Raw genomic sequence first — 18245 nt, 5'->3', positions numbered from 1 at the left:
AAGTGTTTCAATTATTAGCACAGTTGTGAAGATGGCACTGCGGCTGCAGCAAATGGCAGCGAGGCAAAATTACAACATATTCCCTATCTCAGAGCCAGACTTCTAGCTCGTGTAGACTGAAAGGAAGACTTTACTTGTGGGGGAGTGGGTGACAGAGACCCGCCGCGGAGGTACCTGGGTAAGGATGCGTACTGCCTCTCCATCCCCTCGAAGCGGAGGTTGTGCGCATTCCCATCTGGACCCTTTCCAGACACCTGTGGAGAGAAGAGTAATTAGAGATGAAGATCCATTATACACCCCGGTTACTGACAATGCATCTCAGAATTATAATCAGTGCACAAATGCCTCCGCCGCCTGCCAAAACCCACCCCGGGAAAGCAGCAGGGGCTCGGTGTCGCTGTGCGCACTGACGATCAAGCCGCAAGCTCGGCATTTAACAACAAAGTCACTTCTTTCCAAAAAGGGTCATTGTCAAACTGACTCCTTCCTGTCACCGTGCCAGGGGTAACCTGTAGGCTGTAAGAACACTTTAAAAAGCAAAAAAGAAAACTAGGCTTTCATTTTTATAACAGCTTTAGACATCCAAAAAATTGAGTAGGACAGAGTTCCCATATACCCAGTTTCCCTGTTACTAACACGCCAGATTAAAATACAATTGATGAATCAATACTGATACATTATCGTTAACTACAGCCCACAGCTTGTTCAGATTTTACCTAATGCCTTTTCCTGTTCCAGGATCCCATATTATATTTAGTCATCATGTCTCCTTAGGCTCATATTGGCTGTGACAGGGACTGTATTTTGCAAAGCACCTTGTCAATGACACCCTTCTTTACCAGCAGGTGTTGGTGACAGCCAGCTGTGTGCTCCATGACTTCCATGAAGCCCGCTTCCCTCTCACTTAGTCCCCTCACTTATGAGCAATCAAAGGGAAGCGATGAACTGTTCTCTAGCTAGTGCTGGTCTTTATTGTTTTTCCTCCTTTCCTATGTATTCCTGTGTTCACCTCTCCGGGCCTCTTCTGTCAGCCTCTGAAACTCTGAAGGGCAGGAACTGTGCCAGTAGTTTCTCAATAAAGTGTGTTAGTTCCATGAATCTAAAGACTTTCTATATTCCTTCTGTACCCACTATACCAACTAAAAACAGGATGGACACTTACAGGGATGTCAAAGTACCTGTTGCCCTGGCCAGTGTGGCTCAGTTGATTGGGCGTCATCCTGTGCACTGAAAGGATGCCAGTTTGATTCCCGCCCTACCGGTTCACTTTCACATTGATGTTCGCTCTCTCTTTCTCTCTAAAAATATTAATTTAAAAAAATCTAAAAGTACTTGTTAAGTGGCCAATTCCTCACTTGTTCATGTGGCTTTGTGGGCCACTCATGTGCTTGCCCTTGTGCGAGGTCGCCTTTGCATAATGGGCATGAAAGGGGTAAACAGAAGACCTGGGCTGTTATTTTGGGGGGAAGGGGGAGTTTGCTATGAAACACAGGAAGTGGCAGTGTCCAGGTCAGTAGGAGAACTTTTTCTAGGTGGTACTGCACCTGGAAGCTATTTTCTTCCTATCCAATGCCCTCGCTCTCTATAAACCAGCATCCTAGTGCGGGCTGTGTGTGTAGGGAGGTTTGTTGGGGAGGTGTTGCAAAGCAAGTGTAGACCCTCAGGTGGAGTAGGAAAGACTATTCCTGGTGTTGACTGATTACAGGAGGCCCTTCAGAGTGGATCCTACAAAACCTCTTCATAGTTCGCCAACACCTAGAACAGGAGTGGCTGGACTTACCCGAGAGGACACCCACCCAGCGAGCCCCCTAGATTACAAGAACTGCAGAGAGAGGGTTTAACATGGACCTTTCTAACGAAGGCCAGAGGCAAGGGCAGAGGTGTCGAACAGACAGGGGATAAGTAAATGGCACAGAAAAAGCAGCAAAGGATAGAAGTGTTGTCACCAGCCACTCCCAACTAAGGTTTCCTTTGTTTTCAACTTATTTTTTTTTTTATGGAGGAAGAATTAACATAAATACAAAAACTATGTTAAAGATGATTACTATAATTGCGGTTGTTGGAAAGATTATGCTTATGTCTCCCTAGTGTGGCTGTAGACATTTACAACTGATCTTTTTCTTGGGGCCACAAAATTCCCAGTTGATACTTTCAGCAAAAATGTCTAAAATGGGCCAGCCTGATGATGACAGTCAGCATTCTGGTGTCTCCAGGAGGTATCACCGCCCCCCTGCCCCCCCGCCCCCCAGGCATCTGGTGAGCTACCAGCATACTAGATCCTATAAAGCATAGGGTGATCCATATCCTGAAGGAACTTTCAGTCTTTTTGGGAAAACAAGCATCAGAAATGAAATAATTAAACGACGCTGTAGGACCCTCTATGGTCCAGGCCCATTCAGGATGCTACTAAAAGTAGCAAAAAATGACACTTGAAGGTGTTAGGAAAAAAATCATGAAAGTAGAAGAACATGAGTTAGGCTTCAAAAGATGGATGCCATTCTTTACATAAAAAATTATTGTTCTTTATCAATTGTGTATATATTTAATGTATTTCTCTATTAAAGTCACAACATCTTTAAGGCAATCATTCAGTTAGAGAATACTGAGCACCTACTGCATCCTAAGGCCACGCGAGGCATTATGTTCAAAGCGAGAAGCAGGGGCTGGCTCTCCTTGTTGCTTTGAATGCAGAGGAGACAGGCCTGCGAACGATTACGATACAGTGAGATCACCACTAGCATGTCAGTCAGAGGAAGGAGGCAGCAGGGGTCTGAAGGACCAGACACCAGAGCCCACCTGGGAGAGTTGAAGACAGCTTTCTCGGGTGCTGAAGCCTCCTCTAAACCTTGAATATGAAGGAGGAGGAGTTTTTTAGGGGAGAAGGGTGTAGTAGTAGCAGGAAAAGGCCTTCTAAGTAGCGGGAACAAAAAGTGCAACAACAAGGAGGCTTAAAAAAGAAGCACTGTTTTTTTCTGGGAATGTCATGCTTTTGGTTAAGGAAGAAACAGATGCTATGAGGAAAAGGATGTTAGTCACAGCCAACATTGAGATCTGTGACCCATTTTGAGTTGCTTTTGTGGAAGGTATAGGTCTTTGCGCACATAATTTTATTTATTTTTGCATGAGGCTATCCAGTTGCTCCAGCACCATTTGCCGAAATGACTCTCCTTGCTCTATTGTGTGGCCTTGGCTCCCTTGTCAACGATAATGTGGTGATATTTATGTGGGTCTATTTCTGGATTCTCTGCTTTGTTGATTTCTTTGTCTATTCTTTCACCAATAGCACACAGTCTTGGTTATTGCAGCTTAATAGAAGTCTTGTGTTGGGTAGTGTCAGTCCTCCAACATGGTTTTTCTCTACCAATAGTGTTGGCTATTCTGGGTCTTTTCCCTCTCCACGTAAACTTTACAATAAGTTTGTCTAGATCCACAATAGAACTTGCTGGGATTCTGACTGGGATTGCATTGAATCTGTGGAACAAGTTAGGACTAACTGATACCTTGACAATAATGAATCTTCTTATCCAAGAACATGGACTATTTCTCCCATTTATTTAGTTCATCTTCTATTATTACAATTTAACATTTATTTGGCACTTATTGAGTGTCAAGCACAAGACTAAGTTTATTTATTTATTATTTTTTTGCAGTAGCCCATTCAATGCTCTGTATAACTCACTGGTTGCCCCATTTAGCAGATGAGAAAACTGAGCAGTTGCCCAAGGTCATGCTATGAGTACCTGGAATATCTGAGAGAAGGATCAGGTCTTTTTGTCCTCAGAGTCCAAACTCTGGAGATACAGACAGACCAGGTCTTAAAGGAGCACATGCCATGCCAAGGGACCTGATTTTACATTTAGGTGAGAGTGAAACCTTTGAGAAGTGCAATGTGATAACTAACAGGCCATAGCTATAGGTTAGAGAGGTTATGCTTGCTATAATGTGGAGTTCTAGTGCAGTCTGAGCCAGAGATAATAAAAGCTTAAATTAGGGGATATTCAAAAGGATGGAGAAAAGGGAGTGACATAAGGATGCTAAGGAGGTAAGTTCGATATAACTGACATAGGATTAATGGGAGGCATGTGTGTGGGATGATGCCCAATGAGGTGGGTTTGATAACTGTCACCACGACAAACTAAAGGAAGAACAAATGCAGGGGCCTGAGTGTTCTTACCTTGCTATGGGTTCGGCTGGAAGATTTTTTAAAAAAATATACTTTATTGATTTTTTACAGAGAGGAAGGAAGAAGGATAGAGAGTTAGAAACACCGATGAGAGAGAAACACCGATCAGCTGCCTCCTGCACAACCCCCCACTGGGGATGTGCCCGCAACCAAGGTACATGCCCTTGACCGGAATTGAACTTGGGACCCTTCAGTCCACAGGCCGACACTCCATCCACTGGGCCAAACCAGCTAGGGCTCAGCTGGAAGATTTTTGAAGGCAATACTTAGATATATTGAACTTGAGTTGGGACCTCTGATGGAGAAGTTTGATAGGTTATTGAGTATAAAGTTTGCAACTTAGAAGTCTAGTTTAGAGATGTAGACTTGGGAACCATTTAGCCTATAAATGGTCCCTAGAAGAAAATATATGCAATGAAAATAGAAAATACCAATAATTCTCTTAGAAAAACTATCACTTAAGGGGCAGGCCAAAAAAAGTTGAACACAGGAGGGAGGTTGATAAAGTGTAGTTGGTCTGGATGAGAACTAGGAAAGAGTGTTATCATAGAAATCAAGAGGAAAGAATTCCATGAAGGAGGGAATGGTCCACAGTGAAAAGTATTCAAGAGCTTCTTCAGTAAGACAAGGTCTCTGATGTATATGGCGTGTTGGCGTGCTGTACCAAACCCTCCATCCTTGAAGAGTGTAATCTGAATTGCAGCACCTGGAAAGATAAAGACTACCTTTCCCAGAATCCCCTTGCCATCAGTGTACGGGGCATAATTTAAGTTAGACCATACCATTTGGGAAGTGGAATTGAGGCAGTAGCTACACCACCCTGTTATTCTGGAAGGAGTGACTAAAGGCGTGCTTGGTTGTCCTGTAGTCGTTTTGGCAGATGTACCAAACATCGCTAGTTTCTGGAGTGGAGTGCTAGCTTTGGGGTTGGTGGCACCAAAGGTGTGGCTTCCCGTATGGAGCAGCAGCAGTATGGTTATGTAAGGTGGCTTGGGAAATGATTCCTGAAAGCTTACCCAGGAATTTGTTCCTTTAGCCTTCCTAGTTTTCTGTAAGCCCATTAATATGGTGCAATAAGTTTGTTTCTGCTTAAACTAGCTAGAGTGGATTTTGTTCTTTGCAACTGAACAGTGACTAATAATGTCTGCAACCATGTATGTTGGAATTGGCAATGAAATAGTGATTGGTGCTTTATTGAGAGTGATTTTGGTCTATTGATGGGGCGAGAAGGCCAGACTCTATGGTGCTGAAAATCTTTATTGTTTTCGAAAAAATAAACCACCACTGGTTGTAGTGTCTTATGTTCTCATGCTCAGAAAATGAGATGAATACTTTTAAGTAAATAAATATTTGTTAGTGTCTCCTAAGTAGAGTCACATGCTAAGTCCTATAAGACAGAGAGGAGAGAAAGTCCTTCCTCTCAGGTACACACTGTTAGCTGGTGGAATGATGGGAATAAATTTGTGATCCATTATTTAAAAAACAGATTTAACTGTTTTTTTTTCTCCCTAAATAATTATTATGGAAAACCACCCCAAAATGACCTCTGTTAACTTTTATAGATAGATACATATTTTAATGGTACCTAGAGTTTCCCCCCAACTATGTATAACTGGCATTTTCCTGTGCTATTAGATATATTTCACAAGCATGAATTGTCATGGCTATCTAATATCCCATTGGTGGATAGATCATAATTGATCTAATCCCCTCCAGTACTTTGATCAATGTTAATGCCCCAATCAGAAATGGTGGCGATAAAGATTGTTGTGCTGGGTACAAAGATTCTTGCAAAGAGCTGTGAACGGAGGGTAGGAAAGCACAGGTAGGATGCTGCCTGAGAGGAACGAATTAGGAGTTGTCAGTAGGTCCCAAGGAAACCAGGCCACTTCAGGAGGGAGCGAGGGAGAGAGAACAGGCGCAGGCACTCGCAAGCTCATTCCCCAGCTTGCTCTGTGTGCAACAAGGCTCAGAAATGTTCCTGCTCAAAGAACTCCTTATTAGGTCATTTCCCTCATCACACACACAAAAATAAGGTCAGTGGCTTTGATCCAATTACATTTTTTTTTTAAGAAGCTCTTTATTTCACTTGGTATTGTGCAGTATTTTTTTTTAAATTAATGACCTACATATAACTCTGATAGAAACAATCTTGACTTAAGCCATAACAGAAACCTAGTCTTTTCCACAACACTGTCATGTTAGAACTTAGGCTTGGCTTGAACTTCAGAGAGCTTATTCAGAACAGCTTAGAAAGCTCATGCTGCGGGGTGTGCTTTGCACATAGCAGGCCACCTCCTCTGGCTGGATTAGGACAGCCCGGGACAGCCGAGAGGTGGGTTTGGCGTTTGGGAGGAATGTAGAATTAAGATGCTTTTAGTCCATGGGAGTTCTCCCAATTCCATTCCCTCAATGCCTGCTGTCGTCTGGGGCATTAAGAGGCTTGTTAAAATAAAGCGATTCGTCTTGTTTCTACAAAAGCACGGGACTTGCTGCTTACAGTCAGAGTTTCTTAAATTAGTATGTACTTCTCGCCTGGCATTGCTATAATCAGCAGTTTCACAGAGCAATGTACTAAAGAGGCCACTTAACCCCCCTGTATCCCCCAGTTTCAGATTAATGGCAGAGGGGATGATTTAATACACTTTCAAACATTTTTTCACAATTCACTAAAAATAAAAGAATAAATCACACAAAAATTTCTGTAAATGTCTGATGATAAAAAGTGGAAACAATTCAAAATTAACATGTTTCCCAGTTCCTATGGGTAAGGACACATTTTTGCCAGTGCTATAATTTACGTCCCATAAGTCAATTTTCTCGAGGAAATTTAAAAGCTGCTATGAGGGGAAGGCTGTGCAGCGTTGCAATGCAGCTTATTCACCTACATACAACGTTCTCATTACAAATGTCTTACTCAGACCCATTACAAAATAGGAGTTTCATGCTGCCAGACACATCATAAGATTAAGATGCAAAGCATAAGAATTTAGATGCAGTTTTAGGAAATATGCTTTTCATTTCAAGTTGGTATCCTGACAGATACTTTTGAGCAGTTTCCAGAGGCTTTCTTTTAATTACATTGCTCTTATGTGGCCACAGGTCTGGCTGGAAGATTTTTGAAGGAATCAACATGATGAAAACATCTAAAAAGTTATGAACTTGGCTTTGAGCATCTTCTAATATTAAGACATTCTGCTAGAATGCTACATACTTGGAGGAAAACTAAATTCCATTTGGACAAAAAGAGATGAAAGAAAATGGGTTAATTCTCGTTGGTAATGTGAAGTACATTAGTCCTGAGATGTATTTGCAGATGTGCCACCCAGACCAGCAAAAGTACAAAAGTACACATACTCATTCTCACCATTTTTTTCTTAAGTGTTTGTTTTCTCTAATTTCAGTAATTTTGTCAAATAACTGGGTATTCGGCTTATAGACTAGCTTAGAACATCTGATAGTTTAGAAAATACAGCAAATAAAAATATTTTAAAAATAACTCTTGGGTAAGCCTTCTCACCATTCTGTGTCTGCATTTCTTCCCCTGTAAAATGTTAGAGTTAAAATATTGGAGTTGAGCCCTAACCGGTTTGGCTCAGTGGATAGAGCATCGGCCTGTGGACTCAAGGGTCCCAGGTTCGATTCCGGTCAAGGGCATGTACCTTGGTTGCGGGCATATCCCCAGTAGGGGGTGTGCAGGAGGCAGCTGATCAGTGTTTCTCTCTCATTGATGTTTCTAACTCTCTATCCCTCTCCCTTCCTCTCTTTAAAAAATCAATAAAATATATTTTAAAAAATATTGGAGTTGAAATAAATCCTCAAAGTCCCTTCTGACTTATGCACATTTATAAAAATTACCTTGCATACAATTTCCATATTATGTTAACCACTTACACCTCATTAATATAGTAACTATATATATGTACACAACAATTATTTTAAACCTGAATGACAAAGGTAGCAAAGTAATCTGCAATATTATAAAATTATAAAGGATTTTTTGGAGTTTAAGCATTAAATATTACTCTAGCGCCAATAGCCATATGCACACTGAGTTCTTCACATCTTGATAACCTGAGCTATCTCTCTTCTAATTGTCTTTGGAGAAAATAAAATCAGACATCTCCTGCCCAGCTCTGTTTGTGTCTGGGCCTAAGATACAGTTACCATAGAAACTATGATTGTGGATACAATTTTACAAATTTGGCTTCATCTATCAGATAGATGCGCTTTGTGTGTGTGTTTGTGTGTGTGTGTGTGTGTGTGTACGTGTGCATATGTGTCTTGCCAATAAGCTTGAAGAGCAAACAGGCTCTCCATCTTTAATTAAAGAACCAGACACCATTCCTCATTTCCTTTCCTCAATCTGTCTACCCACAGATAGAGATATTACAACACTGGCTGACATATAAACTCCACTTAATATAAGACAAAGGTCTGATGAAAAGAGGAATAAAAGGCATTAGGAACAGTATCCCTCAGAAATCTTTCTGTTTTCTTGTCCTGTATTTTCCAGAAAAAGTATAAACAGGAATTTTGTGGATTCTTGGTTAACTACGTTAATCACTAGATACTAGTATTCAGTACTTGTTGAATTTGGTATCTAATTGTTTCTTGGATGTCATATGTGAGTTATTTACTCCTCCGCTGTTTTATTGTATTGATTCTGTGACAGTGTCCTTTATTTATCCTGAAAGAAACAAAATTGACCCTCGAAATGTGTCCAAATCTTAAAATGATATAAAAGTTTGTTCATATTATTTCTTATGAGTTCCTAATATCCTTTTTAACTAATAAGCCTCATAAAAAATACTCAATGACGAAAGTTCTCAAGGTTACTTAAAATATAGCTGCACTTACAAAGGTGAAAATGTAAACACCTATGAAATCATAAGCTTTTCAGAGTGATTTCTTTTTGCAGTGTAGTCAGTGGGCAAGTTCTAGTTCCTCCCATTTCCAGTTACTAGAAAGAAACGACTGCCTGGAATACTCTAAAACCAGTCTCGTGATTTCCAATCAATGCTACCATCTCCATCTCTGCCTCATTTTACCCGCGAGGAAAACAGAGTTGAGAGGAAGGTAAAGCAACTCGCTAAAGAGGCGCACAGTGGCACAGCCAAGATCTGAAGTGGGGTCTGTCAGGCCTCAAAACACTGCATTTCTCCCTCTCAGTGCTGCCTCAGATGCTGCCAGTGATCATGAATAAACCCATGGTGGCAGTGAGATGGAAAATGTGGAATTACGACTGTATGCAAGCATTCAGAATGCGTTTATGGTCATCATGGCCATACCACTGAAATAAAATTGCCTAGCAAGTTTAGTTCACATAGTCAGAGGCATTAATATATGTCTGTATGTTAATTTTTTGGTACAGTGAAGGTAATTTTTAATGCAGAGTTAGGTTTTATAAAAATAACCTGTATTATGTACAATATCTTTATTTTTAGTATTCATGTTTGGTGTCAGTCTATTAATTTGGTTTACATAAGACATAAGATTTTAAGCTTCATTAGAGTTGGGACAATTGGAGTCATTGCATTCTCAAGGGCTGGCATATCACCTTGGTCATTAATATTTATTGAGTCAATGAAACAGAAGTCTCAAATATCTACTCAGTGCTGGTTAACAGAAAGATTCAGGTTATTTTTTTAATTGATTTTTTACAAAGAGGAAGGGAGAGAGAGAGAGAGAGAGAGAGAGAGTTAGAAACATCAATGAGAGAGAAACATTGATCAGCTGCTTCCTGCACACCTCCTACTGGGGATGTGCCCACAACTAAGGTACACGCCCTTGACTAGAATTGAACCCGGGACCCTTCAGTCTGCAGGCCAACGCTCTATCCACTGAGCCAAACCAGCCAGGGCAAGATTCAGGTTATTTTAGTTCCATAGTTCCCTTTGCATATGTGATATTACAACATCTATCATTAGACTGTTTTTAAGGAAGTTTTATGATATCTGTCCTATGATTGCATCTTAGTAAGATTGCCACCTTCAAACTCTTTTGTCTATGTAGTCTTAATTTTTTATCCATAAAAAAACTATAAACATTCTTACAATTTAGATTTAAACCAGGATCTGGAGTATAAATTGAATCTATTAGGAACCTAATTATGTAATTGCTTAGAGTGCGGGAAGATCTTATAAGCTGAAAATAATGGTAGAGTAGAAGGGGAACCTTATCTGATGGGATAAATTACTGGCCCCCTAGTCGTAACTACTGTTGATCTGATGAGTAGCACCTATTTGATTCACAATGTTAGTAGACACAGGCCACCATTAATGCTGGAGTCACATACCCACTAGCCCTAAACTTATGTGAACCAAATTATTTTGCAGCCCACAACTATATCATCAGAGCTCAGATTCTGGAAAGATGAATGAAGATAAGGGGAGGAGAAAGGAAGAATGAAACATGACATTTTGAAAATCAATGGTCTTGGGCCAACACCTCTTTTGAAAAACCAAACTAAATACACACACTCATCTATGGTTTTCTATTAAGTAATGAATAAAGGCTTTCAGTAACCTATAGCAACCTAACTTCCCATCTTTATCTCGCCCCTCTCATATATGCTCAACGATTTAATCTCATTGGGTATTTTATGGATCCTGTTTTGTGCCTATGGCAGAATGCCCACTTCTTGTGGTTAGGTTGGTGCCTTAAACATGCAAAGGCTTAAGAAATATTGTGTGAATGAATAAAGCAATCAATGTTGCTCTGATTGTGTTGCATTTACTGCTGTGAAAGGACAAGAACAGGTGGAAGTAGTAGTGGATAATCAAAACAGATTCTGTAGGAGGTGGTGAGGACATTAAAATAACGATAAACAGAGAAGGGGGGCTTGAAAAGGGGTGTAGACAGGGAAATAGGAAAAAACCTGAGAAACAGAAAAATAGAAAAGTTGCAAATGAGAAAGGAAACTATGGAATGAAAATAAGCTTAGTTATTGCAATTCCAGTCTAATTCTTAGCATACAGGTAATTCCTGCCCTAAGTTTTTCCCCATTGATCAAACTCTGGGATGAATCAGAACACTCCATTCCTCTACCAGGCTGGGTAATATGACTCTGCTCTTCTGGGAATATATATATATATATATATATATATATATATATATATATATATATACACACACACACACACACACATACAGGGTGGACAAAAGTAGGTGTACATATGGAAAACAATACACGAGCTAATAAATAATACAAGAATAAACTGTGTTTCCCATACTCACCACAGTAAACCTATTTTTGCCCACCCCTGTGTATATACACACACACATATATATGGCATCTTACTTTCAACATCTTTACAATGTGATTATTTTAAGCCAACATTTAAAGTTGAATTTGATATAATCATTTAATTGGGCATTGATTCATCTACACAGAACTCATTACTGACTTCTTCAATTTCACCAACACAATTTCCTTCCAAATTATCTTTTATCTAGATGCTGGAAGTCCAAGTGCTATGAAAACTTTGCCAAAATAAAAAGCTTTTAGATTTCTAACGCTGGCTGAACACACGCCCATGGAAGAGTGTGGAAGAATAATGTATGCTTGCCAACTGCCAGAGACGATTGCTTTTCCCATAATTAATGTCATTCTTGCTGTTCGAGTACCATTTCCACCCTCTAATAATTTCCATTAATAGAGGAAGTTTCTGCAATAATTTTTGCATCCTGTAAAACCACCATGGCTTCTATAGACCTTTTAATTAAAATAATGACAATGAATGAAAGGGGGATGGTTAGAGATGCTACTGTAACCCTGGGTTGCATTTCCTTTGTCATTGTTTTCAATCTCCAAAAACTATCCAAAGGTCTCATGTTGACTGTTATTATGTCAATCAGACCTTGGTGCTTTGGGTTCAATAGCACTGAACCATATGAATTTATAACAAGAAGAGAAAAGTGTATAAAATGAGTGTATTGGGCAATTCATCTACAAAAATTGTAAATGTAAAAAGAGTATTTTTTTAAAAAGCAACAAAGAATGAGCAGGTGCAAATATAAGCTCAGGTCTTGTAAAATATGATAATTGTGTAATACTTTAAGCTGAAGCTTCCAGTGAGAGGAAGTGATAGACCAGCTGCAAATCATACCCCCAAATCTGCCAGTTCACACTGTTTTTTTATTTTGCTCTTGCAAAATCACAAGCTCTGCTTGGGATATAAAATTATGCAAATATACAAAGAGCAACAACAACAACAAAAATCAGCTCAAGTTTCTCACAGGAGTCAACACATAGATATAGCAGGATGGCATAACAGTGGTCCCGTACGTACTGGGGAGGAGGCACTGAGCTCATGGTGGACTGGGGTGCGAGGAGTGCTGGTACTAAAGTGAGGAAAGCTTGGATCCAAGGAGACTGGTGCTGGGAGGATTCCCCCTTCTGTTCCTGAGCTGCTTTTGAAACAGTGAAAGTCTACATCAAAGGCTCATTCTTCTTTGCCTAAGATGGCTTTGAAAAAAGTCACCTGAGTCCCAGCTAACCTTCCCTGTCCTTCTCTGTGCGGTCCACCCAGGGCAGATCTGATGCTGCTACTGGGACAGGAGGCAGTGGCTCTGTGCACTGACCTGAGATGGACTGGGGTTCAGGCCTGAAGATGGGGTTCAGTGATTTGATTAAAGCTTAGAACCAGGTACCTAAGTTACCGAGGAAATAAAAGGTATCCCCCACAATGTGTACACACTTTAATAGCTGATAGCTCAATTTTGACAATGAGATGTATTTTCATAAACACTGCCTTTTTATAATCATTCAAAGTGTATGTACATATTTTTGGGGGGACGTCCTATAATGTAGAAACAATACTCATGTATGGGTCTTTACAGCCATTGTTAAAATAAAAAGCAGCTGGTTACCAATTGTGACAACTGTGCTTCCAGCAGGTGAAAAAGCTGGTGGGTAGTTAGGGGAGGACAGAGCGATGGCTTCAGGGCTTGGATGCTGACTGTGGGCTGGGTGGGGCTGTGCATCCACTTACTCTAGAGCAGTGATGGCGAACCTATGACACGCATGTCAGAGGTGACACGCAAACTCATTTTTTTGGTTGATTTTTCTTTGTTAAATGGCATTTAAATATATAAAATAAATATCAAAAATATAAGTCTTTGTTTTACCATGGTTGCAAAGGTCAAAAAATTTCTATGTGTGACACGGCATCAGAGTTAAGTTAGGGTTTTTCAAAATGCTGACACGCCGAGCTCAAAAGGTTTGCCATCACTGATCTAGAGGCTTAGGGTATGGACCCCTAAGAGGTCCATACCAACACAGATCTTTGCAATGATCAAAGTATACTCTGAGACATCTGATCTGTGCTGCTACCCTGACCAGAGAGAGGCAGGCGATGAAAATTCCTCGTAAGATTGTTTTGCTCTAAGAGAGAGGCATAACAGTGACAATCCCAAAGAGCCGTCATTCCTCTCAAGTACCGTGTCCCTCCATTCCAAATGGAAAGCAACCAGCATGGAGAGGACTGTACTGGACATCCGTAGGCTGTGGTCTCTGGCCTACACAGTATGGCATGGTGGGTAGGAGCACCGACTCAGAACACACTGGCTGGACTTGAATTTCATCACCTGCTGACTGTGTAACCTTCTAAGTTACCTTCTGAGACTCCGTTTCCTCATCTATAAAATGGGGTTAATAATAGTATGTACCTAGGATGGCTGTCGTGAGGAATCAGTGGTATGATGCGTGTAAATCACAAAGCATGTTTCATGCCAATTGAGAATACTTATGTGTCTAATAAATCTTAGTTGTTCCTATTGTGGCTGATGTTACATTGAACTTGACCTTCCTTTTGGTAAGGAAAACACTGGTAGACTATTTTTTTTCCCTGTCTTGTAGAATTCATTTCAATGGACCTCTGACCAGCCCTAGTTCAGCTAATGGAAGCTTCTTAGTGATACTGTTCCGAAGGCAGTCCTGGGAAAGAGTGAGGAGGGAGAAAAAGAAGCCAGAGACAGAAAGAATGAATGAGGGAAAGAGAGGGGGAGGGAGAACTCATACTTTCTTTTGCAAAAGAGTCTATTTTCTGCACTTATATAGGATGAATGGCTGGAATTATATGACATTTAAAAAATGACATATGTATATGTACATACATGTAAGCATACGTAGATGGATTTACACACACACACACACACACACACACACACACACACACACACACACACCATTGTTTTCCTGCTCTACACAGAAACTACTCAATGCATAGGACAAAGTTTAGAAATTCCTAAACATGACACCTAAGCCTTTCACAGTTTATTGCTGTCACTGTTATCATCATTGTCATCGCCATCGTTGTCATCATCATCATCATCATCATATCACTGAAGCCCCATTTCATGCTGCTTCATCCTCATCTACCCTCCCGCTGCCTTCTCTCCCATTGGTCCTTCTCTGACCCCCATGCGCCCTCACACTCCTTCCCTTGCCTCAGCTTTTCCCTTTGCCCTTCTCTTCCACCACCAGATCCTTTGAGAAGCTCTTCAGATCAAACTATTTACTTCCTATTTTCTGAGAGTTTAGAGAATATCTTAAGTCATTACCTAGAATGGTATCCTGTAATGATCTTTGCTAACACTTACTGTTCAGCTCATATTTCAAGCTCAGTAAATGCTGAATGATTAAAAGGAACCATTTAAATGAAAAAGTAACACTGAAGGTGAGATGTAACACAGGCAAGCTGAGAAACACACCATCTTACACTACCCACAGAACATGGACTTGGGTTAACCCAGCTGCCTACCTCGAGAGGCTATTAACAACTGAGCACAATGCTCCAATTCACATGGTGGCAGTAATTCCACTGCATGGAGTGAAGTCAAGAAATAGAATTCTTTGTGATTTAGGCATTTAACGGTACAGATGAGAAGTGTGTATTTTATTACAACATTATCGGGCTCTTTGGGATCAAACATAAGTGCCAGGACTGTGTGTGTGTGCTCAACTGATCATTGGGCTTGGAGAGGATGACGGCTGGGTTCTGTCCCAGAGCAGGATGGGCTCTGTGCCCAGAAAGGGAGCGAGTCCCCCTCTAACTGCTGGCCTCAGCCATGGCGATAGAGGTCCTCCCAGTCCATCAGTGGCCTTCCAAAATGAGTGCCACCCTAGACTTAGTGCTGCCTTGTGGTGGGAGGCCCCATCACTGTGTTTTCCAAATCTGAGAGCAAGAGTCCATGGAGAGGCCCAATCAGGTACAGCTCCTTCCAGAGAAGCGTAAGTAGTGAGAGGTCAGCAAACAGGAGAAACACAGAGGAATAAAAAGAAACCAACATTCAACAAGATTCTGTCTGAGCATAGAAACAAAATTCCAACTTTGGCAGCTAAGAAGTGAAATACTGGTAGAGTGCCATTTAGATGATTTCCCTTATTTGAGAAGAAAAATGTCCATCTGCTCGCTTCAGGGTGTATTCATGATGCCCCAGTATAGCATGGGTGCTGAGCAGAAACCCATTTATTATCTATTACTGCTTTTTATTGTTTAGGTGGGCTCAGTCGGAGAACTGTGAGGTGATTTACAAACTTTAGCCTAATACTCCTAACATCCCTGCGATACAGACAAAGGACATACTTGGATCGCTACTGATCCATGTAATGAAATTAAGAAAAGTGAAATTTTAGGATGAATATTGCAAAGAACTTCCTATGGTGTCATGCATTAGGATGAGGGGTAATTTCCCAGGAGGAGTTGATCTGTATGTTAGAAAACATATAATGCCCATTCATAATGTACTTGTGACAGACGCATTGCCTGGTCCATCTATAAATCAGATTTACCTTCTGTGCGAAGCCCCAGGGTCCTTCCTCACTGAAGGCTATCCTCACGGGCTCTGACCTGAGAGGATTTAAAATCCAAAGGGCCCAATTACTAAAAAATCCTCCGTCATGTAATTGGGCTTTGGTATGGAAAATAACACCAGTATTCATCCAAGTCACTCAGAAGGAGGCAGAGAGAGCCACATCTCCCGATTCTGTCAGCTGGTCCGTGCAGTCTAGGCATCTTTCCCCAGGGCCCTGAGGAACTCACTTTCACTTTGCAGACAGAAAAACTACATAAATTACACCAGCAATCCACAAATGAGTTGCTAACTATATGAAGAACACTGCATTTAAACTTGGGAAGTTCACAAGGGAACCATCATTTTCAATTTGAGGGCCATCCACTGGGAGCAACTCATCTAAACAAAGAATGGATAGAATCATAGCATCTGTCCTTAGGAACAGAGACCCAACCCCATAATTCAAAGAGCAGCAAAACTCCAGTGAGTGGGAGCAGGAGGGTGCACTACTTTGAAAAGATCAGGCATAGAGCCCCTTTCGTTCCATTTCTGGGAACAAAGAAGCATGTGATTCAAAAGTTAATGGAATCATTAAAAAAAATCAAAATTCAGTGCTGACGACAACATTTTCAATGGTGCACAACTCAGTTACTAGATGCCTCACCGTGGCTCTGGCTTGTCCTTCTCACTCAATGAGAATTCAAATACCTGCCCAGAGGAAACACCCTGCAAGGTCCCTGATTACCCAGATATCCGTGAAAACCAAACTGCAAGAACCTACAGAGAGAGAAGAAGTTCACTAAGGGTGTTCGGGTCCACTCCAGTTTCCCTTAGGCCTGCTGCCAAGGTTTTAGTGGACTCGCCCTGATTACTTCTCAACCTAGGAGTTCACACAACGCAGCACCACTGGGCTTCTTTAGAATCAGGAAGGACAATGCACCAAGAAACGCAATTTGGGAATAATTCCCTACTAGTAAGGGCTCGAAAGAGAAATGACTGCAACGTGGTTTTCTAATTGCTAATTTCTATAAGACGTGGAAACTGGGGGGCCTTGAACTGGGGGAGCTTGGCTGTTGCCTGAGGAGCTGCAGCAAACCAGCAGGGAGGCCAGCATGACCTTATACGAAAGAGGAGACTCTAGAGGTGGTGGCGTGAGCTCACCTCCCGCATGGGTGTGGAGCGCCTTTACCTGGATAACGTCTTCACATACCTTTTGGTTTTAAATACTGCGAGTTAAAGAGCCCTATTAAGGCAGGCCCTACACCAGCATTTTCAAACATTTCTGAAGCACATATATTTCTTTTTATGATACAGAGATCCCAATAATGGTAGCATTATGATGTGACTAGAATGGTAGCATTCAGTTTGACCAGAATATTCACTCACAAATGACAATGACCCCCACTGGCCATGCTGTTTTGGGTATCCAACCACAGAGTTGCAAGCTGTTTAGTTTTGCACGGTCCTAAGACATCTGCTTTAGAGATGGAGAAAATACCCCAGTAAGGACCCTTAGGACAACAACTCTGCCCCTTTCTCTACCTGTTGGTGGGGATAACTCTGAGGGGCAGTTACACAGGAGAGAGCACGTGTTAAACAAAGGAAGGACTTGGATGTCTGCGATGTACGTGGCCAGTGGCTGTGGCCACTTCCTCTTCCCGTTACCTGCAGGTTGCATGGGTGGATGCAGTCCACGGTGGTCACGTCAGGAGGAAGAGCAGCAGATTGGATTATGGGGCAGTATGTCTGCATGGCTGCCATGGACTTAGAGATATGCATGACAGAACCCCATTCCCACCAGTGTCTACCCCTTTGTAGAGTGGGAAACTCAAATGTCACAATTATGAACAAACGGAGCATAATGGCTTCTGCTACAGGCAGTCTGGGGTGAAATTATAGGTTACTCTGAAAGTCATTCACTAAAATTGGGCTGTAAAAGAACATAGCAAGATATACCCAATGCCAATGCTTTGTACTGTTTTCTAAGCATGAGCATTATACAGTGTACGTGCATCTTAGCAAATTAGAAATAACAACCATCACCGAGAATGGTTAAGTCATGTGAACTTAATAATCTTGCTGCAGTCAATACGTACGGTTTTTTCACTTAGCTGCCTCTCTTGCTTGCCCCCTGCACTGCCCAGCCTGCTCTTCATGCTCCACCCCTGCTGCTCCCACTGCCACTCCTCTGACTTGCACGCTAGTGCTAACTCAGGGCTCCTGCACGCATGTTCCCACTGCCCTGGAATGCCTGCTCTTCCAG

General features: G+C 41.4%; 1 protein-coding gene across 4 annotated transcripts in view; it reads right to left on the bottom strand.

Moving 5' to 3' along the window:
* The window catches only part of PARD3B (par-3 family cell polarity regulator beta), a 916117-nt gene that overhangs the window by 56779 nt on the left and 841093 nt on the right, over positions 1-18245 (bottom strand). For all 4 annotated transcript variants that reach the window (XM_036319101.1, XM_036319103.1, XM_036319104.1 and 1 more), the window contains one exon: positions 175-254. In XM_036319101.1, coding sequence (XP_036174994.1) covers positions 175-254 — 80 coding nt within the window. The remainder of the gene's footprint in view (positions 1-174; positions 255-18245) is intronic.

The sequence above is a fragment of the Myotis myotis genome, unplaced genomic scaffold, assembly GCF_014108235.1.
Source record: "Myotis myotis isolate mMyoMyo1 unplaced genomic scaffold, mMyoMyo1.p scaffold_m19_p_8, whole genome shotgun sequence".
Classification (NCBI taxonomy): Eukaryota; Metazoa; Chordata; class Mammalia; order Chiroptera; family Vespertilionidae; genus Myotis; species Myotis myotis.
Note: the sequence above shows the minus strand (reverse complement) of the source record. Positions and strands in the feature narration are given on the sequence as shown.